The sequence below is a fragment of the Oncorhynchus nerka genome, linkage group LG7 (genome assembly GCF_034236695.1).
Source record: "Oncorhynchus nerka isolate Pitt River linkage group LG7, Oner_Uvic_2.0, whole genome shotgun sequence".
Lineage (NCBI taxonomy): Eukaryota > Metazoa > Chordata > Actinopteri > Salmoniformes > Salmonidae > Oncorhynchus > Oncorhynchus nerka.
The window spans coordinates 39,437,678-39,461,498 of record NC_088402.1 but is presented as its reverse complement, the minus strand read 5'-3'; the positions used below and the strand labels follow the sequence as shown (position 1 = coordinate 39,461,498).

At 43.0% G+C, this 23,821-nt stretch overlaps 1 protein-coding gene across 1 annotated transcript in view; it reads right to left on the bottom strand.

The window, feature by feature from the left end:
• LOC115131628 (ETS domain-containing transcription factor ERF-like) overlaps window positions 1–23,608 on the bottom strand; it is a 29,822-nt gene extending 6,214 nt beyond the window's left edge. The window contains exons 1-2 of the mRNA XM_029663479.2: window positions 23,009–23,608; window positions 1,302–1,536 (exon numbers count right to left, since the gene is read on the bottom strand). Coding sequence (XP_029519339.1) covers window positions 1,302–1,536; window positions 23,009–23,030 — 257 coding nt within the window. The 5' untranslated portion in view covers window positions 23,031–23,608. The remainder of the gene's footprint in view (window positions 1–1,301; window positions 1,537–23,008) is intronic.
• Between the last annotated feature and the right edge of the window lie 213 nt (window positions 23,609–23,821).

Sequence of the window (23,821 nt, the reverse complement as noted above, 5' to 3'; positions counted from 1 at the left end):
AAAATTATGACTAGAGTGGGCTCCCACCTACACACATGCTAAATGGCAGTGATAGTGGAGGGCTGCCTGGTGCTTGCTTTGATATAGACGATGTGAAGTGGAGACGGGAGGTTTGGGCTGGAACATAATGTTCACAGGCACAGAAAGAGAGGACTCGAACACGTGGGGGGCAGGAAGTACCACGCGAGCGCCAACACAAGCACACACTGTGTGATACGGTGAGTGACTACTGGAGTTGACACACACAGAGAGAGAGAGAGAGCGAGAGAGCTAGGCGAAACATGCGGGGGACACACAAGCTCACACATGGGCTGCGGTGCTTTGAAGAACATTTGAACTCACTTCAAACAAAGCACAAAGGGCTAACGTTACTACTGCCTGAATGCCACAGCTTTAAAGCACCACATTTTGAACACTAACGGAGCTCGTCGTCCCCGAATCAAAGCCTGAACCCTAATGAGGAAAGAACATTTCAGTCTTTCAATTACTTCAGAATGGAAAACTACTTTCATTGAATAGTTTTACGACAGAACAATAGTACCAGAGGTTAGGGTCCGCCCGGTCGAGGAGACTAGTTTACTATAGAAACAAACCCACAAGGCGCAGATGGGATGGAGGAGGACTGGCAGAGAAAGCAGCAGTGACGAGTCATTGGTAGGATGAGCACTAGCTGACCCACACCAACCTACGACTTGAAGGTGATGCTGACAAGCTGGTATGTGTGTCCAGCGCTGGCTGCTAAGTGTGTGTGTGTGTGTGTGTGTGATAGCCAGAGATGTGTGTAATTGAGTGAGGGAGTGAGTACAGACAGAGGACTAAATAAAAGCTCTCCTCTTCCCACGTGCTCTGCAGGTGTGTGGGTTTCTAAAAAGACAACCGTTATCTAAAACGAGGGACCTTGACGTACGTCGGAGATCAACAAGTCGTGATGAGCCGCGCTCCCGCTTGCTCCTGCGCTCTCCTCCCACTCTCATTGAAAGAGTAACGAGGAGGGAGCCACTCCAGAGCTCTCATTATTCCTCATTACTCCCAACTTAAATCAGCTAAAAGCGGTCTTCAAATGGAGAGATATTAGTTGAGTTGGGTGTGTTAGAGCAGAAGCAGAAGTTTAAGCACACTGCAGCCCTGAATACAGATTTCCCCCACTCCTGGTCTAAGAACAAAATACCACTCAACCTGTATTTACACAGGTTTCTCACACCGAAATAAAACCTATTTTGCAAGAGAGATTTGTTCACTTCCTTCCATCCTACAATACCCAGAACCCCTACGTCGTAGTGACAGTTGTTCCCGTTTCTTACCGAAGCGCCCTGCTCAGCTTGTCGTAGTTCATCTGAGGTTTGCACTTGCGGGCGCCCCACAGTCGGGCCACCTCTTCGGGGTCCTTGATGACAAACTCTCCGTAGTCGCCCTGCCAGGCGATGACTTCATGGTACTCCTCCTTCCGCAGCAGCTCCAGGATGAAGCACCACAGCTGGATCTGTCGAGAGCCAGGGCTCGACTCGGGCTTGTAGGCCCAGTCGGGGAAGGCGAACCCTGTTGACGGGGAGAAGGAGACAAGGGGTTAGATGGAGGCGTAGTGCTCATATGCTGGGGGTGGTGGAACATGGGGTTGAGAAAAAGCAGATGCAACAGGGAAAAGGCGGGTAGTGGAGAGTCGACAAAGGGTTGAAGAATGGGTCAACAAAAAAAATCATTGAATTGTGTTTGATTCCCATGTGGCGGGTCACAAGAAGATTACTGACTAAGTCACTTTGGATAAAAGGGTCTTACAGAGCTGTGCTGGGATCAGTGTGTAAAAGCAAAGGAGTGTTGGTTTTTGGGGTAAACTTGTTTTGAGTTTGAAATCAAAGCTGTACAGGGATTGGACCAGGCGCTTTCATATCAGTTTCATGTTCGTCGTATATCAGCCTTGAGTACGAAGACAAAATAAAAGATAGAACGAGCATTAGACACAGAACATGTGAGAGTGAATGTGTTTTAGCGAGGTAGGTTGTCCTTAGACTCAACACCACTTCAACGCAAGGCCAGGCAGACTAGCAGAGACACCACACACACACACACCTCCTTAGGACTAAATGTGCTCTAGCAACCAGGCCGAGAAAATCTCTCATAGAAACATATGGGCACAATACAACACATAAAACGCCCTACGGAGTGGAGTGCATACCAGAGATATTTACGTTGTCATAGGAAAACATTAGGACATATCTAAAACACTAGAGTAAACACATAGATAAAAACACACAAGAACACAGTCCGCAATGCAGACATTGTCCCATTGAACCACCTGTTGGGCCAAAGTCCACATTTGTAACTATACATCTTCATTCCAGTTCAAATGCTGCTGCACCAGAATGACTGTGATGCCCATTGTCACTAAACCTCTTTGTAAGCCGACACGTTGAAATCAGGAAGGTAGAATCGATTTTGCAAGTCACCCAGTTAAATGCCTATGACACGTGACTCATTCCGCGCAATCGGATAGGCTAAACCATTGAACTACTTCAATTGTCTCGTCTGAAATGACTAAACAATGAATGGTTTCTGATGGCCATCCGATGCGTCGCAGCCCATAAAGCATACGCATATCATTCCCACATCGTAGACGATAAGGGCCCAGATCAATGGCGCCACTTCAGCATCTGTACCACTTGGGCAGATGCTGGCAAGCTGGTGCCAACGCACATGTAAAGTCCAGCAGGAACAGAGAACATGAAAGCAAGTGAGCAAATTGAACAAACACACATGTACAGAAAATGTCAAAGTGGGCGCAGAGTGCTCACACACACGAACAGCAGCAATGCCCACTGAGCGTGCGTCAGTGCTGACTCATGGCCTGTTCTTGTTTGTCATTCAGCTTTCACATGGAGTACGCCTTTCCCCTCCGCGCTGCCATCCCTTTCTTTTCTTCGCTCCCTCTGACACCATCGCCTAGCAACAGGGTATTTTAGCTCTATAAATAAACACACCGAACAAAAAAACTGTAATTCAATTAAAAGGTTCCTAATTTTTTTTCCAGAAAGTAGGTGGGGGGGGGGGGCGAGGTGAGAGAGAAATTGGGCGAGAGGGGCCAGGGAAGAGGCGTCAAAGGATAAAAAAAGAGAACATCTTGTCATCTGTGGTTTCACTGATGAAAGTTCACTGTTCCGCTGTCCATTAACCGGCTGCCTTGGGAAAACGACACAGACATCCACCGATGTCCGTCACATACAACAAATCTCCAACACTCACAATGCTGCTCCTATCTAGACAGAGGAGTGAAGGAAAAAAAAAAGAGAAAACAAAACGCACAGCTATTACAAGCCTGTTTTCTGCTCTGTTGCGCTAACTACAAGTGGTCCTGGTGGGACTGCTGCTGGTCCTGCGGGTGACAGTAACTATGATAGGAATAACACACAGATAAACACGCTCATAGCTCGGCACCATAATAACACACGCGTGTGGTGTGCTGATACCTGGGACGACAGTCACAGTCAGCCATAATGACCCAACGAACATCAAGCGTGTGAGGTCAGTAAGAAGGCACAGTTGTCCAACCATTCTCCCTGGGTCTTTAAGGGAAAGAACGGAAGGAGTAGTGACAGAAAGTGTATTTTTAGGACAACCACAAGAGAGCCTATTATTCGAGGAACCTGAATTTCCCTTCCAGCAGAACACACAGGATCTTCACACGAGAACCATTTTCATACAAGGCTTTCAATACAGCTATTTTTATTAAAAAACATCCCTCTGATGTCATGTGTTTATAATAGTAGCTTTAATAACAGGTGTGCATTGTACGCCAACTGCTCTGAGACCAGGGGCTCCGTCTCTTTCTCACCCTGTTCCCGCCATCAATTCCCCCTTTTCCCTCCCTTCCTCCTATTCTTTCCTGGCTCTATATTTAACTTCAGGAAAAAGGTTGGCTGGCCTCCGTTTGCTAGTGATGGCTGTCTGGCCACAGAGATGGGTAGGTGAGGGCACGGGGGCGAATGGACTTGATCTCCATGTGAGTAGAGCGTAGTCACTGGACTACACTCCATTGGCTTTCAACAGGGACATGCCATGGTGCACTGTTATTGCGAGAGGGCGAACACTGTCAAAAAAACAAGCACAAAAGCTGCTTGATGCTAAAAAGTGGATGCTAACATTGACTCATGCTCGCATAAGGGCTAATAGTTCCCGATCCTAAAGACATGGCCATCAACACCAACTCGTGATTTTATTTAACTAGGCAAGTCAGTCAAGAACAAATTCTTATTTACAATGACGGCCTGCCCCCGGCCAAACCCTAACCCAGACGGCACCGGGCCAATTGTGCGCTGCCCTATGGGACTCCCAATCGCGGCCGGTTGTGATACATCCTAGAATCGAACCAGGGTCTGTAGTGACGCCTTAGATGCAGTGCCTTAGACCACTGCGCCACTCAGGAGCCCTAAAGCCAGATAGGTCCAAGTATTAAAAGTGAGAGAAGGGGGTGGCTTAATAAAAACAGGAATGAGACAGAAGAAAAGCAAATTAACATGTAGGAGAGGAGAGGGGGGGGTATAAGGAGATGAGAAGAGTAAAGAAACTCTTGATATGCGATCGTCATCTTCACGTCAACAATCGTCAATGTCGAAGCCGCAGAGATGAAAGCGAGTTAGAATGCAACGGTGGTCGGACCGATGTGGGGCCGGACTGCGACGGTGTAATGGATCCCGAGGTGCGCCGGGGCCAACTGTGCCCAGACAGAAACCAGACGCGTCTCGGGGAGTTCCGTATAGTGCAAGCTGTGATTAAAATCAGCCCTAGATGGTTAGACAGAGTGCGTGTTTGCGTCAATTTCCCTGCTATGTGAGGACTGTCGAGTATGAGTGCAGGTCTCGCCTCGTGCGGGGAGGACTCGGAGCCAGTGTTTATGAGCACGCCTGTGCAGGCTCTGCTCAGTCTCCACCCTCAGCAATAGATCCCTGGGACAGACGTCCTAAATACTAGTCTTGGAGACCTGAGGTTAGGAAATGGAGTTGTGTTGATCTCCATAATAACTTGATTTGTGCGTATATTATTAGCAACTAAAACAGCACTCATAATTCACTATAAAAGTATTTGGTAAACCTCAAACAATTTGAAGATCTGAGTAGGAATTGTTTGACCAGGCTTGACCCTTAACACTAGAACTGCTAAAACAGTCATTTGGACTGCTCACAAATAAAATAAAATAAAATAAAGGGTTTTTAAAGTATAACTGCCATTTTTAAAGTCATGCCCCACTCTGTCCTTGACTTTTCCTAAAATAAGTCTACATGACACACCATTGTTGTTAGAATCTTAATATCGCATACATAATTGAAGGTAACCAGTTTTAGGAGGGAATGTCATTTTGTGAATGGTTTTCCCTTTGTCCCTCCTTTACCCGACAGTAGGGCCTGCTCCTCTCCTCCAGAGAGTTGAAGATGCCGTGCCCAGCTGATAATCACCCTGATAGTGGTCTATAACCTGAACTACACCGAAAATTATTTCACAACAGATTAAATAAATGAAGTATGATGAATGAGAAAGGAGGAGAATGGGTGAGTTGATGAGCGAGGGGAAGCGAACGACACAATTATGTAATCAACAAATTGTGAATGAGCAGGGCGGGCCATTCTATTGAATCAGTCTACCTCAAAATGGTATGCACCCGTTATCAGTCCACCGAATCTAAGCCGTTTTAAATCAGTCTACTCGGAGTACACAGTGAGAGCGTGAGTAATGTACAAATGGCAAGAAGACCAAGACGAATGGATGCAACATGCTGCGTTAGGGTTGCTACAAAATCTCAATGTAAACACTCAGATGGTAGGAAAGAAATGAATCATGACACCTGATGATTTGTCTTCTTATTCTCCGCCTGAACCCACACCTCCGAGGCCTAAGCTCCAAAAAAAAAAAAAAAAAAAAAGCCAGAACGGTACACGTGCCCGCACCACCACCAAATGAAAACAGAGAGACGGGAGGGAGGAAGGGACAGCACTGTGTGGATAGAATCCGCCGGTGACAATGCTATGGCCCAATTGACAGCACAACATGTAATTGAGGCAGGGTAGGCGCTACATCTTAAGGGAAAAAAACAAACATCCGTAAAGCGCTCAACAGCTTTTGTTGTTTATGTGACAACTGCCAACTGATTCCATTGTGTGAAGATGCTCCAATTGGCTGAAAAACATTGAAAAGTTCACTGTTGTGGTAGACACATTCATTAGAAATGCCAGTATCGCTTTTGTGCGGATTTGCACGATTTACCGAGCACACTTGGCGCTTATCATGATGTTTAGGCTACTGAGGTCATCATTTGACCAGGCGTCTTGGAGGTATGGAGCCTTTTTTTGTTATCGTAAATAAAAGAAATAAAAACTGTTACCGCGTTCCAACACATATGCTTTCCGTTTCATAATTGTAACAAAGACATTCCAAGAATAAAATCGATTGAACACTGGGGTGTCACCCGATGCCGAGCAGTTCTAGTGTTGAGGAAATGGTGGAATAGCAACACAAAAAGAACACAGAGAGGTATTTGCACACGCTTAATCTAAGCCTCATCATCCCAACGATGAAGCATGTGACTTCGTAGAGAGGAGAGCCAGTGACCTGGAGGTCCTGGAAGCGATCAGAGGGGACATGGAGAATTGTCGGCTGGGTAAGCTTGGCTCAGTGCAGGCTTTTTCCTCCATGCTCTGGGCTTGTACTAAGAGGGTCATTTGCAAGACCAAATCAGGTCCGGCCCAAGTGAGAGGACGACCGTGTATTTATTGTCTAAATCCCCACTACCCCAGAGAATCAAATCAAATGTTATTTGTTACATGCGCCGAACACAACAGGTGTAGTAGACTTTACCGTGAAATGCTTACTTACAAACCCCTTAATTCTTTGTTTCTTCTTAAAACGGCATTGTTGGTTGAGAAAATATTTTCTAAAAGTAAAGTAAAAAAAAAAAAAAAATGTTTAAGTAACAATAAAGAGGCTATATACAGGGTATCGAGTCAATGTGCAGTGGTACAGGTTAGTCGAGGTAATATGTACATGTCAGTAGGGGTAAAGTGACTATGTATAGATAAACAGTGAGTAGCAACAGAGTAAAAAAAAAAGGGGCAAATAGTCCAGGTGGCCATTTGATGAATTGATCAGCAGTCTTATGGCTTGGAGGTAGAAGCTGTTCAGGAGCCATTTGATGAATTGTTCAGCAGTCTTATGGCTTGGAGTTAGAAACTGTTCAGGAGCCATTTGATGAATTGTTCAGCAGTCTTATGGCTTGGAGGTAGAAACTGTTCAGGAGCCATTTGATGAATTGTTCAGCAGTCTTATGGCTTGGAGGTAGAAACTGTTCAGGAGCCATTTGATGAATTGTTCAGCAGTCTTATGGCTTGGAGGTAGAAGCTGTTCAGGAGCCATTTGATGAATTGTTCAGCAGTCTTATGGCTTGGAGGTAGAAACTGTTCAGGAGCCATTTGATGAATTGATCAGCAGTCTTATGGCTTGGAGGTAGAAGCTGTTCAGGAGCCATTTGATGAATTGATCAGCAGTCTTGTGGCTTGGAGGTAGAAGCTGTTCAGGAGCCATTTGATGAATTGATCAGCAGTCTTGTGGCTTGGAGGTAGAAGCTGTTCAGGAGCCATTTGATGAATTGATCAGCAGTCTTGTGGCTTGGAGGTAGAAGCTGTTCAGGAGCCATTTGATGAATTGTTCAGCAGTCTTGTGGCTTGGAGGTAGAAGCTGTTCAGGAGCCATTTGATGAATTGATCAGCAGTCTTATGGCTTGGAGGTAGAAGCTGTTCAGGAGCCATTTGATGAATTGATCAGCAGTCTTATGGCTTGGAGGTAGAAGCTGTTCAGGAGCCATTTGATGAATTGATCAGCAGTCTTATGGCTTGGAGGTAGAAGCTGTTCAGGAGCCATTTGATGAATTGATCAGCAGTCCAGGTAGAAGCTGTTCAGGAGCCATTTGATGAATTGTTCAGCAGTCTTATGGCTTGGAGGTAGAAGCTGTTCAGGAGCCATTTGATGAATTGTTCAGCAGTCTTGGAGCTTGGAGGTAGAATTGTTCAGCAGTCTGGCTTGGAGGTAGAAACTGTTCATTTGATGAATTGTTCAGCAGTCTTATTTGAAGCTGTTCAGGAGCCATTTGATGAATTGTTCAGCAGTCTTATGGCTTGGAGGTAGAAGCTGTTCAGGAGCCATTTGATGAATTGTTCAGCAGTCTTATGGCTTGGAGGTAGAAGCTGTTCAGGAGCCATTTGATGAATTGTTCAGCAGTCTTATGGCTTGGAGGTAGAAGCTGTTCAGGAGCCATTTGACGAATTGTTCAGCAGTCTTATGGCTTGGAGGTAGAAGCTGTTCAGGAGCCATTTGACGAATTGTTCAGCAGTCTTATGGCTTGGAGGTAGAAGCTGTTCAGGAGCCATTTGAGGTAGAATTGTTCAGCAGTCTTATGGCTTGGAGGTAGAAGCTGTTCAGGAGCCATTTGATGAATTGTTCAGCAGTCTTATGGCTTGGAGGTAGAAGCTGTTCAGGAGCCATTTGATGAATTGTTCAGCAGTCTTATGGCTTGGAGGTAGAAGCTGTTCAGGAGCCATTTGATGAATTGTTCAGCAGTCTTATGGCTTGGAGGTAGAAGCTGTTCAGGAGCCATTTGATGAATTGTTCAGCAGTCTTATGGCTTGGAGGTAGAAGCTGTTCAGGAGCCATTTGATGAATTGTTCAGCAGTCTTATGGCTTGGAGGTAGAAGCTGTTCAGGAGCCATTTGATGAATTGTTCAGCAGTCTTGTGGCTTGGAGGTAGAAGCTGTTCAGGAGCCATTTGGACATAGACTTGGTGCTCCGGTACAGCCTGACAAAGGTGGCTGGAGTCTGACGCTTTTAGGGCCTTCCCCTGACACGGTCAGTTATCAAGGTCCTGGATGGGCGGAAGCTTGATTGGCCTGTTTGCACAGTTGGCCCTTTCAGTCCCCTGTGGGTGACAAAGACGGAGACAGTCGTCTGGGCCCCAGGTTATTGGTGGTGGTACAGGGGCCTGGCAATCACACCGTGGGGAGAAATGCAAGTGAGTTCCATTGTCTTAACTCATGTCAGTTTGTTATATCTTACCCCCTGCACCTCTGGTATTTGTTCTATTATTTGAGACACACCATCTCCTGGCTGTGCTCAGATTCTTATTCTGTATCATTCCGCCAAGGAGGGAGATTCATGATATGGTGCACTAATGTCGGCTTCTGAACTCAGGGGCATCCAGGCAGCACAGATTAGAGGTATGGCCTGTGCTCTGTTGGAGACAGACGGGGCTTTGGCCTCTGTAGACCACAGCCGTGTCTGGCTTCTTCTAAGCCAGATCGGTCTGTTCAAATCCTCAGACGGCGCACGCTACAAAACTTCACTCAGCGAGGTATGAAATCTCACGTCTGTGAGTTCGCAAAAACACCAAGACTTGCTGGATGACGGGAGAGATTCTGGAAAAGTAAGAGCAAACAGAGCAGGAGAAAGTGTGGGGGGAGAGAAAGGTGACATGGAAGAGAAGGCCAAGAGCTAACATGGACACTGAGACATTCAGAAAGTCAGTGAGAGAAAGATCAAGACGTAGTAGGCCAAGACAGAGCAGGAGATCCAGGAAACGTTAAGGGTAAATAAAGTGGACCAGGGGGGCTACAGGCAGTGGACCGGGGGACTAGAAATGGGGATGGGGGAGTAAAAGTCAGAGAAACAGATAGATTGCCCCGTTTAGAACATTCTGTGTTGTGGTTAGGTCTCCAGACAGTCTTTACTTTCATTTTTGTTCAGACAGCGGCTGACGACAACTTGGTGGCTCCAGCTGTGGGATTAGCACACAGTCGACACAAGGGCTCCCTCCCCTAACCGACGGCTGTCGCCACAGCCCAGAATAAAACACCAAACCAAGGGAGCGAGATGAATCAGTCAGGGCTTACGCTGCCAATTCCTTCACTGACGGCTAATGCATCTTTCATCTTCCATCTTTCCATGGAGACCAAAGGTCTTCATAGTCATAAGTAATAGTAGTCATGGTGGCAGTACTCTACATGCTTCCACTCAGAGACCTCTCATAATCAATAACTAGCTTCTAATTGACTCGATACAAATACCTCAACAGATTAGGCTACATGGGAGCATTTTGCTGTAATTTCAGAGCCGTGTTCAATAGCAGGGCATCATTAATGATGTTTACACCATTCGGTTTTAGGTAGCCTGCATACAGGCTACTGGAATGTGTACAGTCCATACTTCAGCAGAAACTAACTCGACCTCACGACTGCCCGGCCGCCCAGTCTTTAGTCAGCTGTTCGTACACACACACACATTTGTTTTATACATTTTTTTGATGGTTATTTATTTTGCGATAGTCTTCATCCGTATGCGCCTGTTACGCAGTTATACGGTAACTGTGCCGGCCCTGAATTGTAGGCTGTGTGCGAATCAAACTTTAGGAAGGCTACATTGTTTATTTTAGTGGGACATGCAACACAGCTATTTTAGTGGGACATGCAACACAGCTACGGCGGTAGGCCATCATTGTAAATAACAATTTGATCTTAACTGACTTGCCTAGCTAAATAGAAGGTTAAATATTATACTTGTTTTGTTATCTACTTGAGTGTGATTGATGATCGGCTGTATGCAAAAACACTACCCCTGAAGGTGACAATTTGAATCATCTCAGTGTTCACATTTTCCTCATTCGGTTTAATCTAAGCCCTTCTGCATTAACGCGGGATCCTTCACCGAGACTACATTTTGTGCATAAAAATAGAGGGAGCCAATGTGGCGTCGCCACAAAGATGGCAAACAGCATCAGCACTAGCGTGAGAATTGAGAAAGAGTGTGCTGCATTTGTCTGTGTGTGTGTGGGCAATACAACACATTCAGCCATTTAACTGCTATGTGGGGGATCCGGCCCGGTAATAAACCGTCATGTGAGTGTGTGTGTGTGTTCAGCAGAGCACAATACAAAACGCAGAGTAAATCTTCACTCCCCCTCTATATATAGTAAGTAGAGGCGGTCTGATAGAAGTAACATAATTGATCTTAAATTTAAAAAAGGGGGCGGGGGTGGCCTTGGTGACATTCTGGGGGTTCTCACTCGTCAGGTAAAAGAACAAATGTTCTGCTGAATTAACTCCGAGCTGTGGCCTCTGGCTGTAAAGTTACCAACTGTAGAGAGGACGGGGAGAAAACAAACTTACCGAGGGAGTTTTAAACCTCCCCTGATAAGATGGAACCATTTGTAGACTAACGGGAAGAAGGCTAAGATTCCCTTCTGTTCTGTAGCGGCCCGTAAAATGACCACCCCTTCTGCTTTCTCCTTCCCCACACCTTACACGCTTTGATCTTGCTTCTCGTGAAGAATCGGGTGCAAGCTGTCAAGTTTGTGCGAAGTAGCGTGAGAAAGGATGGAGTCCACACTGCTGTGTTCTCACCAGACCAGCCTTCACACAGACTTGTGTTCAAGGAAACGTGCTACAGAATCTCACTGAGAGTACACCACTAACACAAACATTAGTTTGAAGTAAAACACACGACCACACACATACACGTGGAAAAGCCAAAGCCACAAGGATCCAGAGAGAGTTCTGACAGACACAGGCGAGACAAAATCTCGGGGTTCCCACCAAATCCAGGGCGTGAGCAGACAAGAAAAAAATACCCATGGTGCTTCCCTACGTCCACAAGCCACAGGACAGAGCAACCAGCACTATTGACAGCTTGGGGGACAAAGATTGCCATGGGTGAATGATGTGATGGTGTTAATTGTGTCCAAATGCAGTCCTTTGACATTAAAACAAATAGTGTACTAGAAAAGGTGTTCTGTTAACTTATTTTAGCAGTATTTTCACACCCGGATTAAATGCATGCCCAAATTCAACTGCCTGCTATTCATCCCCAGAAGATAAGATATGCATATTATTAGTAGATTTGGATAGAAAACACTCGTAGGTTTCTAAAAAACTGTTTGAATCATGTCTGTGAGTACAACAGAACTTATTTAGCAAGCGAAACCGAGGACAAACCATTCCGATTCTTTTTTGTTTGTTTGAGGTCACTCTTTTCAATGGGTTTTCACTGGGAATCCAGATTTCTAAGGGACCTTCTTGCAGTTCCTATCGCTTCCACTGGATGTCAGTCTTTAGAAATTTGTTGAGGTTATTCCTTTGTGTAATGAAGAAGTGCGGCCATCTTGAACGAGGGTCACTTGAAGTGTACTGTTAGATAGAGGCACGTGACCAGAAAGCATGCTTCAGTTTGTTTTCTTCCTGTAACACAGATCATCACGTCTTCAATTTTATAGATTATTTACATTAAAAAAATACCTCAAGTTGAATTACAAAAGTAGTTTGAAATGTTTTGGCAAAGTTTACAGGCAACTTTTGAGATATTTTGTAGTCACATTGACCAAGTTGGAACCAGTGTTTTTCTGGATCAAATGCGCCAAATAAATTGACATTTTGGATATATATATATATATATATATATATATACATCCAAAATATATATATATAGACGGAATTAATCGAACAAAAGGACCATTTGTGATGTTTATGGGACATATTGGAGTGCCAACAAAAGAAGCTCGTCAAAGGTAAGGCATGAATTATACTTTTATTCTACGTTTTGTGTCGCGCCTGCAGGGTTGAAATATGGTTTCTCTTTGTTTACTATGGTGCTATCCTCAGATAATAGCATCGTTTGTGTTCGCCCCGAAAATCCTTTTTGAAATCTGACATGTTGGCTGGATTCACAACAAGTGTAGCTTTAATTTGCTATCGTGCATATGTGATTTAATGAAAGTTAGATTTTTATAGTAATTTATTTGAATTTGGTGCTCTGCATTTTCCCTGGCTTTTGGCCAGGTGGGACACTAGCGTCCCACATATCCCAGAGAGTTTAAAGTGTGTGGTATAGTACTTCACAACGTTAATCTTTCTCTGATTATGCCCGTTTCATTTAGGTTAGACTTAAACCTTTAACATTTTTAGTTAAAGACCAAAGGACTAGATTTGAAAGCAAAAAAGATACATATTTAAAATAAAGTCTGTTCAGATTTCAAATGGGGGAGAAAAGCCCACCATAAGCCTAAGTATTCATGACATTCTAGAAAGAAATGCTCCCTCTCCCAGAGTAAAATGTACGCAAGTTGACTTAAAATTGATGGGTCACATCAAGCTCGGAGTTTGTGAATTTGTGTAGAAGGCGGAACCTCGAAAACACCTGACAGGATACACAGATCGAGAAGCCCTGACATGTTATCTGCTCAGCGGCCCGACTATTATTTGGTTCCACTTGGGCTACCCTGGCGTTTCATCTACACTGCAGGAGCCCTTTCAACCACGGAGCCGGGAGGGGGAGCAACCCTACTGTAGTAGTACACATACTCTACTGTAGTCAGTCAGTGGGTAATGGACTATGGTGTGTGCTTTTGTTTGACCTGCATTACCTGGGCTTGGTGTGTGAGAGCTATAACCAAAGCACAGTTCCAGGCAACAACAACAAAAATCTTCCTACGCGTCGTCATCACGGGTCAGAATACGGAGTTCACTTGAGATGGTGCAGGTTGCCAATCAGACACTTGAAGTCTGACGACAGTCATAACCTGTTAATTAGGGGGTTTCCACAACCTTCATCTATTACTTGGCCAGCTAGGCCTAGCCAACATATTGGGGATATGCTATTAGCCTAGGCCTAATTCAATCCACTATGCTTACTAATTTGCTTTCCTGACAGTCATGTTTAAAAATGCAGACAGGAACCATGTTGAATATTCCCACTGACAAACATGAGCACCTTGTGCAGGCTAATTGCTCATGTATGGGTCCTTTCACTTCGCACACAGGAGAAGACAACAAAAAGTGCCCGGCTACATGGCGGGTTGACATAATGAGTAACACAAGTGGAAAATTGGAGCTAGCGGGCCAGACACCACTCGCGTCCTACCAGGATGGGAGCAGTGTGACCCATTTAACTGGACTCCCAGTGCAGTTGACAAGGCACCTTTGCGCTGTTTCACCCGGGCCAGTCAGCCAGGAGCACGCAATGTTCCGAATTAAACAGACTTCAGTCTATGTGGATTCGGGAACCATGTAGACCTATATGACATTACATAATCTACAACATAAACATGTGCCTGAATACAGTCGCCTATTGAGATAAAAATATATATATATATATTTATCACACTAACAATATTTCCTGGAATGTTGGCATAAGTCTATGTTACAATATTAACAGAGTAGCATAAAGTGACTCCCATATGGCATAATGACTAGGGCTGTCTCCGACTAAAAAATATATTGTTCGACCAAGAGTCTGTTCTTTGAACCAATTGATTGGTAGAAATGTTAAAACGTGTATTTTTCCATATATAGACACATCCTATGTGTTTAAATCAAATCAACTATATGCACTGAGCTTGTCTGATGCTTTAAGCGAACTGTTTGATGAAATAATTAAAAAGACACAAATGACTAGAGGGAGTCTGACCACAATTGATTTGATTCTGCTGGGCCTGGCTCAGACTGTGTACATTTTTATTTTTATTTTAACAAGCACCCGTTGTCTCCCTCTCCTCCCTGCTGCAGCGACCACCACAGAACATCAGTGTGTATCGCACTGTCCGTGTTTCTGAAGCTGCAACATAATTACAGCCATTTCCGACTGAAAAGTTGTAAGGAAAAATTTTTTGTTTAGGAATAACATTCCCTATTCCCTCAACCCTTGCTCTCGTTACGTGACACATATATGCATCGTATGCACATGACCAATAGGGCCGGACCTATGGCATATCATAATTACATTAATAAACGGGTAACCGTAAACATTAACACATGACAGCAAATTGGATGGAGAGGATGTAACAAACTCGAAAGCGGGGGAATGTTTACTGGTTGCTCAGGAGATAAAGGATACGTGGAATAAATGTGACAGGTTGTGGAAAATATGGAGATGAAGAAAGAGAAGGTAGGTAAGGAGCAAGCAGCTGCATGGATATTATGTGTACCAAACAGGTGCCGTTAGAGTACAATACTTTTCCCGGCTGTTTGGAACAAAGTAAACAACTCTAAATAAATAAGCTTATAAGAGTGTGGTAATTTTTATAAAGCATTTATTACAGCAAAGAGTAAAAACAGTTGCATATATTCATTATTCAAATGGTCACTTTATTTTATTTTAAAACTAAAATGCTTGGATTGCATTTCAAATCGTGAATGGCTCCTATGCTGTGTGATGACATTAACAAATAAATGATTGATTGATACAGTAGCCTATATGCGTATTGAAATATGCACCCTAGTAAGTTCCGGTATTAAACAGAATTTGCTCATAAGCCTACAGCTTAATGGTGGTTATACAAGGATACTATACCTACTAATGATAACGACATGACTTATTATTATAACGATGACCATAATAATAACGAGATCAAGGAAAAAGGAGGGTTATCATCATCGTCATTATTAAAAATTTAAATTCTGACAATTTGGAACAGCGCAAATACTAAATAAATTATAAATAATACCAGAGGCTGGTCTAATGAAAAGAAAATGTTTTAAAAAAAATATAGCGTTAACCTGTTGCCTCTACTTGGGACGCTTGCGTCCCAACTAGAGCTCTGGAAATGCAAATGCGCTACGCTAAATGCTAATAGTATTAGTTAAAACTCAAAAGTTCATTAAAATACACATGCAGGGTATCAAATTAAAGCTACACTCGTTGTGAATCCAGGCAACAAGTCCGATTTTTAAAATGCTTTTCGGCGACAGCATGAGAAGCTATTATCTGATAGCATGCACCAATACACTACAACAGAAAAGCACAGCAGGGGACGTAAACAAAATAATTAGCATTTCGGCGTTACACAAACCGCACAATAAAATAGAAAACAGTCATTACCTTTCACCATCTTCTTTGTTGGCACTCCTAGATGTCCCATAAACACTATTGGGTCTTTATTTCGATTAAATCGGGCCATATAAAGCCAAGATATCGTTATATGTAGACTGTGTGATAAACGAAAAAAACAGCGATTTCACAACGTAACGTCATTTTTTAAAATTCAAAAAGTAGACGATAAACTTTCACAAAACACTTCGAAATACGTTTGTAATGCTACTTTAGGTATTAGTAAACGTTAATAAGCGATAAAAATAATCCGTAGGCGATGTAAATATCATTAGCTGTCGTCTTGGAAAAAATTTCAGGAGAGAGCTCTTCCGGAATGATCTGGGCGGAGACCGGAGGTAAGCGGTGCCCCTCTTTCGGTTCAACCAAGAATCAAAGATGATTAAATTCACAAGACTCTCGACAACACGGGGATGCTGTGGGAGTTGAATGCTCGGTCTTATCTAATTCGGCTCACTGTTAACAATTGCTGGAAGTGGCGCAAGGATATTTATTTCCATTTTCTGTGATCAGGTTTTCCTGCGCTTTCCGATGTAACGCACGTTATGTAATAGCCACAGTCGTGATTTAACCAGTTTTAAAAACGTCCGAGGGTTTCCTATCCACACATTCTAACCATATGAACGTACTATATTCCTGGCATGAGTAGCAGGGCGCTGAAATGTTGCGCGATTTTTAACAAAATGTTCAAAAAAGTAGAGGGTCGACTGAAGAGGTTAAGCCTTTATTACAGCATATTCATAGATTAAAAAGGGAAATGGGGATACCTGGTCAGTTATACAACCGAATGCATTCAACTGAAATGTGTATTCTGCATTTAACCCAACCACAGAGGGCTGCCTTAAATCAACATTCACGTCTTTGGCGCCGCGGAACAGTGGGTTAACTGCCTTGCTCAGGGGCAGAACGACAGATTTTTTACCTTGTCAGCTCTGGGATTTGATCCAGCAACTTTTTCAGTTACATGTTGTGGTTGCCTGAGGCTTGGTGCTCATGGAATCAGTAGGCTACTAAACAAACACTCAAACAGAAGCAGAATCTGTATTATTTATGTAGATATGATTTATAAAGCCAGGCACATTTAAAAAGTTGGGTTATTGATTATAGGCCTAATTAAGTTGGAGTTTCTTCTCTCCTCATTTTTCTTAGACAATTATGTCTAGGGCTGTTTTCTCATCCGACCCCGCTGTTGCCTCTGCCACGTTGTTCTCAATACTAATATGCTGGCTAACTGTTCTAATATGCACATAGCAACACGGTCTAGGAAGAACTTCAGAACTCCAGACAGCGACCATTATCCAACGCCGGAGAAGGCGCATTCGTTATAAAATCATCTTATTTGTTGCACAATTGTTCTTACATAATATAACCATATAAAATTTCCATAGCAAATGTCTTCTTCGACTGGATGGACTGTGCCATGGCCTCCACAATGGATTAGTCCAAACAGACAGGCACGAACCAGACAGGTGTCTTGCACACCAGGATTATTTGTTTTGCTGCTGCTCAGCTAAAGGACTCTTGGTCAACCGACAGCCTATCGACCAGTCGACTAAATGGGGTCAGCCCTAATAATGACCCAGTTTTTAGACAGCGGAGTTGGGACACAGATGTAGGAGAACAGTGGCTGAGCCTACAAAATGGATTCCCGAAATGTGACGCATTCAGGAACAATTTGAACCAATGAGTGGATTGCAGAGGAGTGCAAGCCATGAAACTACTTAGGAACACTAAATCTGCCCTGGGGGATGTACAACTGCTCCTCCTGCAATCTTTCTTTTCAGAGGTAGTAAGAGATACCTGGAATCCTGCACAATAGAGGAACCTGGGTGGGGTGCTGACTGAAGGCCCAAGGCAAGAATAACATTTGGTGTATGAAAACAAAATCCACATTTCACCTCACCCTTTAGTTTCCCCAGTTCCCACATCCCATTAGTCACCTTTTCCACATGTTGTGGTGTTACAATGTGGGATTAAAATTAATTAAAATAATTTTCTGTCAATGATCTACACAAAATACTCTGTAAAGGTGGAAGAAAAATTCTAACATTTGTAAAAAAAGATTTTTTTTTTAAAACACAAAAAAACACTAGCTAATATATCTTGATTAGATATGTTTTCAACACCCTGAGTCAATACATGTTAGAGTCACCTTTGGCAGCGATTACAGCTGCAAGTCTTTCTGGGTAAGTCTCTAATAACGTTCCAGACCTGGATTGCGCAACATTTACCCATTATTCTTTTCAAAATTCTTCAAACTCTGTCAAATGGTTGTTGATCATTGCTAGACAACCATTTTCAGGTCTTGCCATAGATACAAGTCAAAACTGTTAACTCAGCCACTCAGGAACATTCAATGTCTTCTTGGTAAGAACCTCCAGTGTACATTTGGCCTTGTGTTTTAGGTTGTCTGCCGAAAAGGTGAATTAATCTCCCAGTGTCTGGTGGAAAGCAGACAAACACATTTTCCTCTAGGATATTGCCTGTGCTTAGGTCCATTCAGTTTTTTTTTTATCCTGAAAAACTCCTGAATGATTACATGCATACCCGTAACATGATGCAGCCACAAGTATGTGTGGTATTGGATTTGCCCGAAGCATAACACTTTGTATTCAGGATAAAAAGTTAATTGCTTTGCCACATTTTTTTGCAGTATTACGTTAGTGCCTTGTTGCAAACAGGATGCATGTTTTGGAATATTTTTATTCTGTGCAGGCTTCCTTTTCACTCTGTCAATTGTGTTGTGGGGTAACTACAATGTTGATGCATCCTCAGTTCTCCTATCACCGCCATTAAACTCTAAAAGTTTTAAAGTCACCATTGGCCTCATGGTGAAATCCCGGAGCGGTTTCCTTGCTCTCCGGCAACTGAGTTAGGAAGGACACCTGTATCTTTGTAGTGACTGTGTGTATTAATACACCATCCTAAGAGTAATTTATAACTTCACCATACTCAAAGGGATATTCAATGTCTGCTTTTAAAAATGTTGACCCATCCACCAATAGGTTCCTTTCTTTGCGAGGCATTGGAAATTCTCCAGTCTTTGCGGTTGAATCAGTGTTTGAAATTCCCTGCTCAACTGAGGGACCTTACAGATAATTGTATGTGTGGGATACAGAGATGAAGTAATCATTCAAAAATCATGTTAAACACTATTATTGCACACAGAGTGAATCCATGCAACGTATGTGAGTTGTTACGCAAATGTTTTGTCCTGAACTTATTTAGGCTTTCCATAACAAAAAGGGGTTGAACACTTATTGACTCAAGACATTTCAACTTTAATTAATTTGGAAAAACATAGACAGAACAAAAATATAAAAATGCTAAATGTTAGTCCCATGTTTCTGAAATAAATGATCCCAGAAGTGTTCTAGACGCACAAAACTCTTCAGATTTTGCGCACAAATTTGATTACATACCTGTTAGTGAGCATTTCTCCTTTAGCAAGATAATCGATCCACCTGACAGGTGTGTCATGTCAAGAAGCTGATTAAAAAATAATGATCATTACACATGTCATTTGTCCCCAGCACAAGGTGCACAACTCTAAAATGTGCATGTTTTGTCACAGGACACAATGCCACAGATGTCTCAAGTTGAGGGAACATGCAATTGGCATGCTGACTGAAGGAATGTCCACCAGAGCTGTTGCCAGAGAATTTAATGTTAATTTCTCTACCAACTTTGTTTTAGAGAATTTGGCAGTACGTCCAACAGGCCTCACAATCGCAGACCATGTGTAACCACACCAGCCCAGGTCCTCAACATCCAGCTTCTTCATCTGTGGGAGACCAGCCACATGGACAGCTGATGAAACTGTGGGTTTGCCCAAACAAATAATTGTTAATAAACTGTCAGAAACTCGTTATCCTTACCAGGGTCTTGGCCTGACTAAAGTTCGGTGTTGTAGCCGACTTCAGTGAGCAATTGCTCACCATTGATAGCCACAAGCATGCTAGAGAAGTATGCTCTTCACAGATGAATCCTGGTTTCAACTGTGCCGGGCAGATGGCAGACAGAGTATGCTACCATGTGGGCGAGCGGTTTGCTGATGTCAACGTTATGAACAGAGTGCGCTATGGTGGCCGTAAGATCATGGTATGGACCGGCATAAGCTACGGACAACGAACACAATGGCATTTTATCAATGGCAATTTGAATGCACAGAGATACTTTGATGAGATCCTGAGGCCCATTGTCGTGCCATTCATCCGTCGCCGTCACCACATGCATGGTCCCATGTCGCAAGGATCTGTACACAATTCCTGGAAGCTGAAAATGTCTGTTCTTACATGGCCTGCATACTCAACAGACATATCACCCATTGAGCATGTTTCGCCATGTACGACAGCGTGTTCCAGTTCCCGCCAGTATCCAGCAACTTCGCACTGCCATTGAAGAGGAATGGGACAACATTCCACAGGCAACAATCAGCTGCCTGACAAACTCTATGCGAAGGACATGTGTCTCGCTGCATGAGGCAAATGGTGGTCACACCAGAAACTGACTGGTTTTCTGATCCACAACCCTAGCTTTCTTTTCTTTTTTTAAAGGTAACTGATCAACAGATGCATACCTGCATTCCCAGTCATGTGAAATCCACTAATTCATTTATTTCAATTGACTGATTTCCTCATGTGAACTGTAAAATCTTAAATTGTTGCATGTTATTTTTGATCGGTGTAATTACACTTTAACATTACGGGGTATTGGGTGTAGGCCAGTGGCAAAAAAAATCTCAATTGAATCCTTCAAATTCAGGTAGTAACAACAAAATGTGGAAAAAGTCAAGTGGTGTGAAAATACTTTAGCAAGGCACTGTATAGGCTGGTAAAAATAGCACCATGCTCTGAAATACAGTGAGTAAACCAAACTTTAGAAACACCTTCGTAATATTGCGTTGATACTCAGTGTGTAGTGTAATATATTTTTTAATTTATTATTTAACTAGGCAAGTCAGTTAAGAACAAATTCTTATTTACAATGACGGCCTAGGAACAGTGCCTTGTTCAGGGGCAGAAAGACAGATTTTTACCTTATCAGCACGGGATTCGATCTAGCAACCTTGTGGTTACTGGCCCAACGCTCTAACCACTAGTCTACCTGTCACCCCTTTGCCGTGTGACATGATGCATGACACACCTTTTTGTATTAAACTAGAGAAGGCCTCGATCTTGCGAACTAGACCTACTCAGGGAGGGTGTGATTGCGGCCCGCAATTCAGGGTGTTCCTGCATATATACTTCTATTGGCCCATTTGTAAACCACAAACAAAGGGCATAGGTCATTTGCAAATGACTGGGACTACAGTAGCTACTTTACTATGGATTCAACAATTAATAAGAATAATACAAATATGTTCAATTGCCGAGTGTTTGTTGGCTGGCAACATTTTTGATTAGCCAAAATATTCCCAAATGTAGGGCACACTCACAAGAAATATTGGACCAATGACAATGGTATTGTACAGGCATGTCCCCCATGATACATGTAACGTTGGCATTCAACAACTTAGCTACTCTAGCTAGCTAGTTAATGGAACTTCCAAAAGTTGTGCCTGAGTTAAAAGGGCAATTCACTTTAACCTTATTCATTATATCCAGCACCATAACGAATTGTAAAAATCACTGAAGTAGGAGACTTATATCTCCCTCACTAACTTTAAGCATCAGCTGTCAGAGCAGCTTACCGATCACTACGCGGCCCATGTGTAAATAGCCCATCCAACCAACTACCTACCTCATCCCAATATTTGTTGTTCTGCTCTTTTGCACACCAGTATTTCTACTTGCACATCCTCATCTGCACATCTATCACTCCAGTGTTAATTGCTAAATTGTAATTACTTCACCACTATGGCCTATTTATGTCCTTACTTCATACCTCCTTACTTAATTTGCACAGTGTATACAGATTTTTCTATTGTGTTATTGGCTTGTTTATCCCATGTGTAACTCGCACTGCTTTATCTTGGCCAGGTCGCAATTGTAAATGAGACCTTGTTCTCAACTGGCCTACCTGGTTAAATAAAGGTGAGAAAAAAAAAAATAATAATAATAATAATAATAATAATAAATAACAGCGGCGGGCGTTGACGTTTAAGATGAGGGAGGACAACAACACATCTGAAAATTGCGTGTTTATATGATCTGTGGTTAAAAAGATAAAGGTCCTAAAAAAGGCTTCTCTGTGATGTCACAGGGTATAATGAAAAAAAAATGTAATCTTTGATTTTCAAAATCTGAAAATTGTCTATCTGGGTCAAGTCATTGGGAAACTCAGTGTTTAATGTTTTAAATTGAAACGTAGGAATGTTCACACATATGTAGACACTGGTTTTGTGCTGAAGATAATGAAAATGGGGCTGAAAAGCAGTGGCTAAATGTCAAATGCGTGTCCTACATGCCCAACTAACATCCCTGGTTGCTAATTAGCTAATGGATAAAAACAAAATATTATTGGTCTATTTTCTTGGTCATCAACAGGTCAGTAGTGCCCGTTTGATAGCTAACGTTACCTTGCTTAACATGGGCTAATGTTACTCGCCAGGAATGTCCATTTTGGGCGAATTGGCTAGTTAGCTAGTCAAGTGTGGAAGTTTGAAAGTTGGTTAGCTAACTGCCTCGACTAATAATAGCCATGTAAACTTCGCTATCAGAGACACCGATATAGTGAACTGTTCGCTAACAAATAGACAGTGGTGTGAGCAACGGATTCTCCGTAATTACTTCACAAACTTTCCCTGACAAGTTAGCTAGCTAGCTCTGCTTGGACTCGAGTGGGAAATTGCGGCAATTCTATTCTAACGTTAGTTAGCTAACTAGCCTAGTGCTATAGCTTGTATGGATTTTCAACGTCTCATTACATAAGAGTTCTCACCGAGTTATTAGTACGATAACCATGGGTCATTTATCACACAATGGTAGATCATTACAAGTGCATCATTTGCCTTTACCAAATGTATCCAGGTGAGGTTGTGTTGTTACGTGAAACAATAACAAGTGCCAGTCGAGCGCCATAAAGTATCAAGCACTTTCCAGTGGACAACAGGGTCAGACCGTTCCATTCGGACAATAGTTGGTCCGCGAACATTATCGTAACTTACCCGTATCCCCCGGGGTTTTCATGGTGACTCTGGTCAATTCAGACAGTTTCCCGTTTGGTTTCTAGCTCGCTTGGTATCCGACACCCAGACTTCGTTGTTCTTCTTGATATGTTGCAAAATTCCTCGTTAGCTTTAAAACTTTTCCGTTTCTAAACGTAGCCTAAATCCCTCTGTTCTCAAGCGCTCTAAACCCCTGGCCCCTACTGTTCCCTAGTTACTTTTGAGCTCCAAGTTGTATTTTTTTGTGTTCTTTTTCACAAATCGTTGAGACGAATGGTGTTCTCGCTTTGTATAAATCCAATCGTGAGCTCTGAATGGCGTTGAACTTTTATGTCCGTCGTGCTGATAGCGGGGGAATGCCTTGTAAACACTCGGTTCTAATTATTTAGCTCATCAGTTTAACCGCGTTACAATGTTGCATGGTCGAATCTTCCACATCATCATTCCAGCAGTCAAAACAACGCAAGAAAAAATCTCAATCTGAATAGTATGGAACCACGTTTTTTTTCTTTCTCTTTCTACAGACTTTTCATTTTCCACTCACTCCGTATTCTCTACCCCCCTTCCTCTCTTAGGGGTGTCGTGTTTCGCTCTCCCTACCACACGGGGCCGCCCACGCGGACCTGGGAAGGAGCTACGCCTACTTGCCATCCGCCTGGTTGGCGTCACTACACCGTGCGACGTTGCTGTGGAGACCCGCCGCCGGTAAATTGGTGTATCCTGTTTTGCCGCGAGTATGATTTGACGCGGTTACATAATCAGTGATTATTTTATAGTCTTCCCACTTACTGGTTAAGCAAACATATGGTTTCA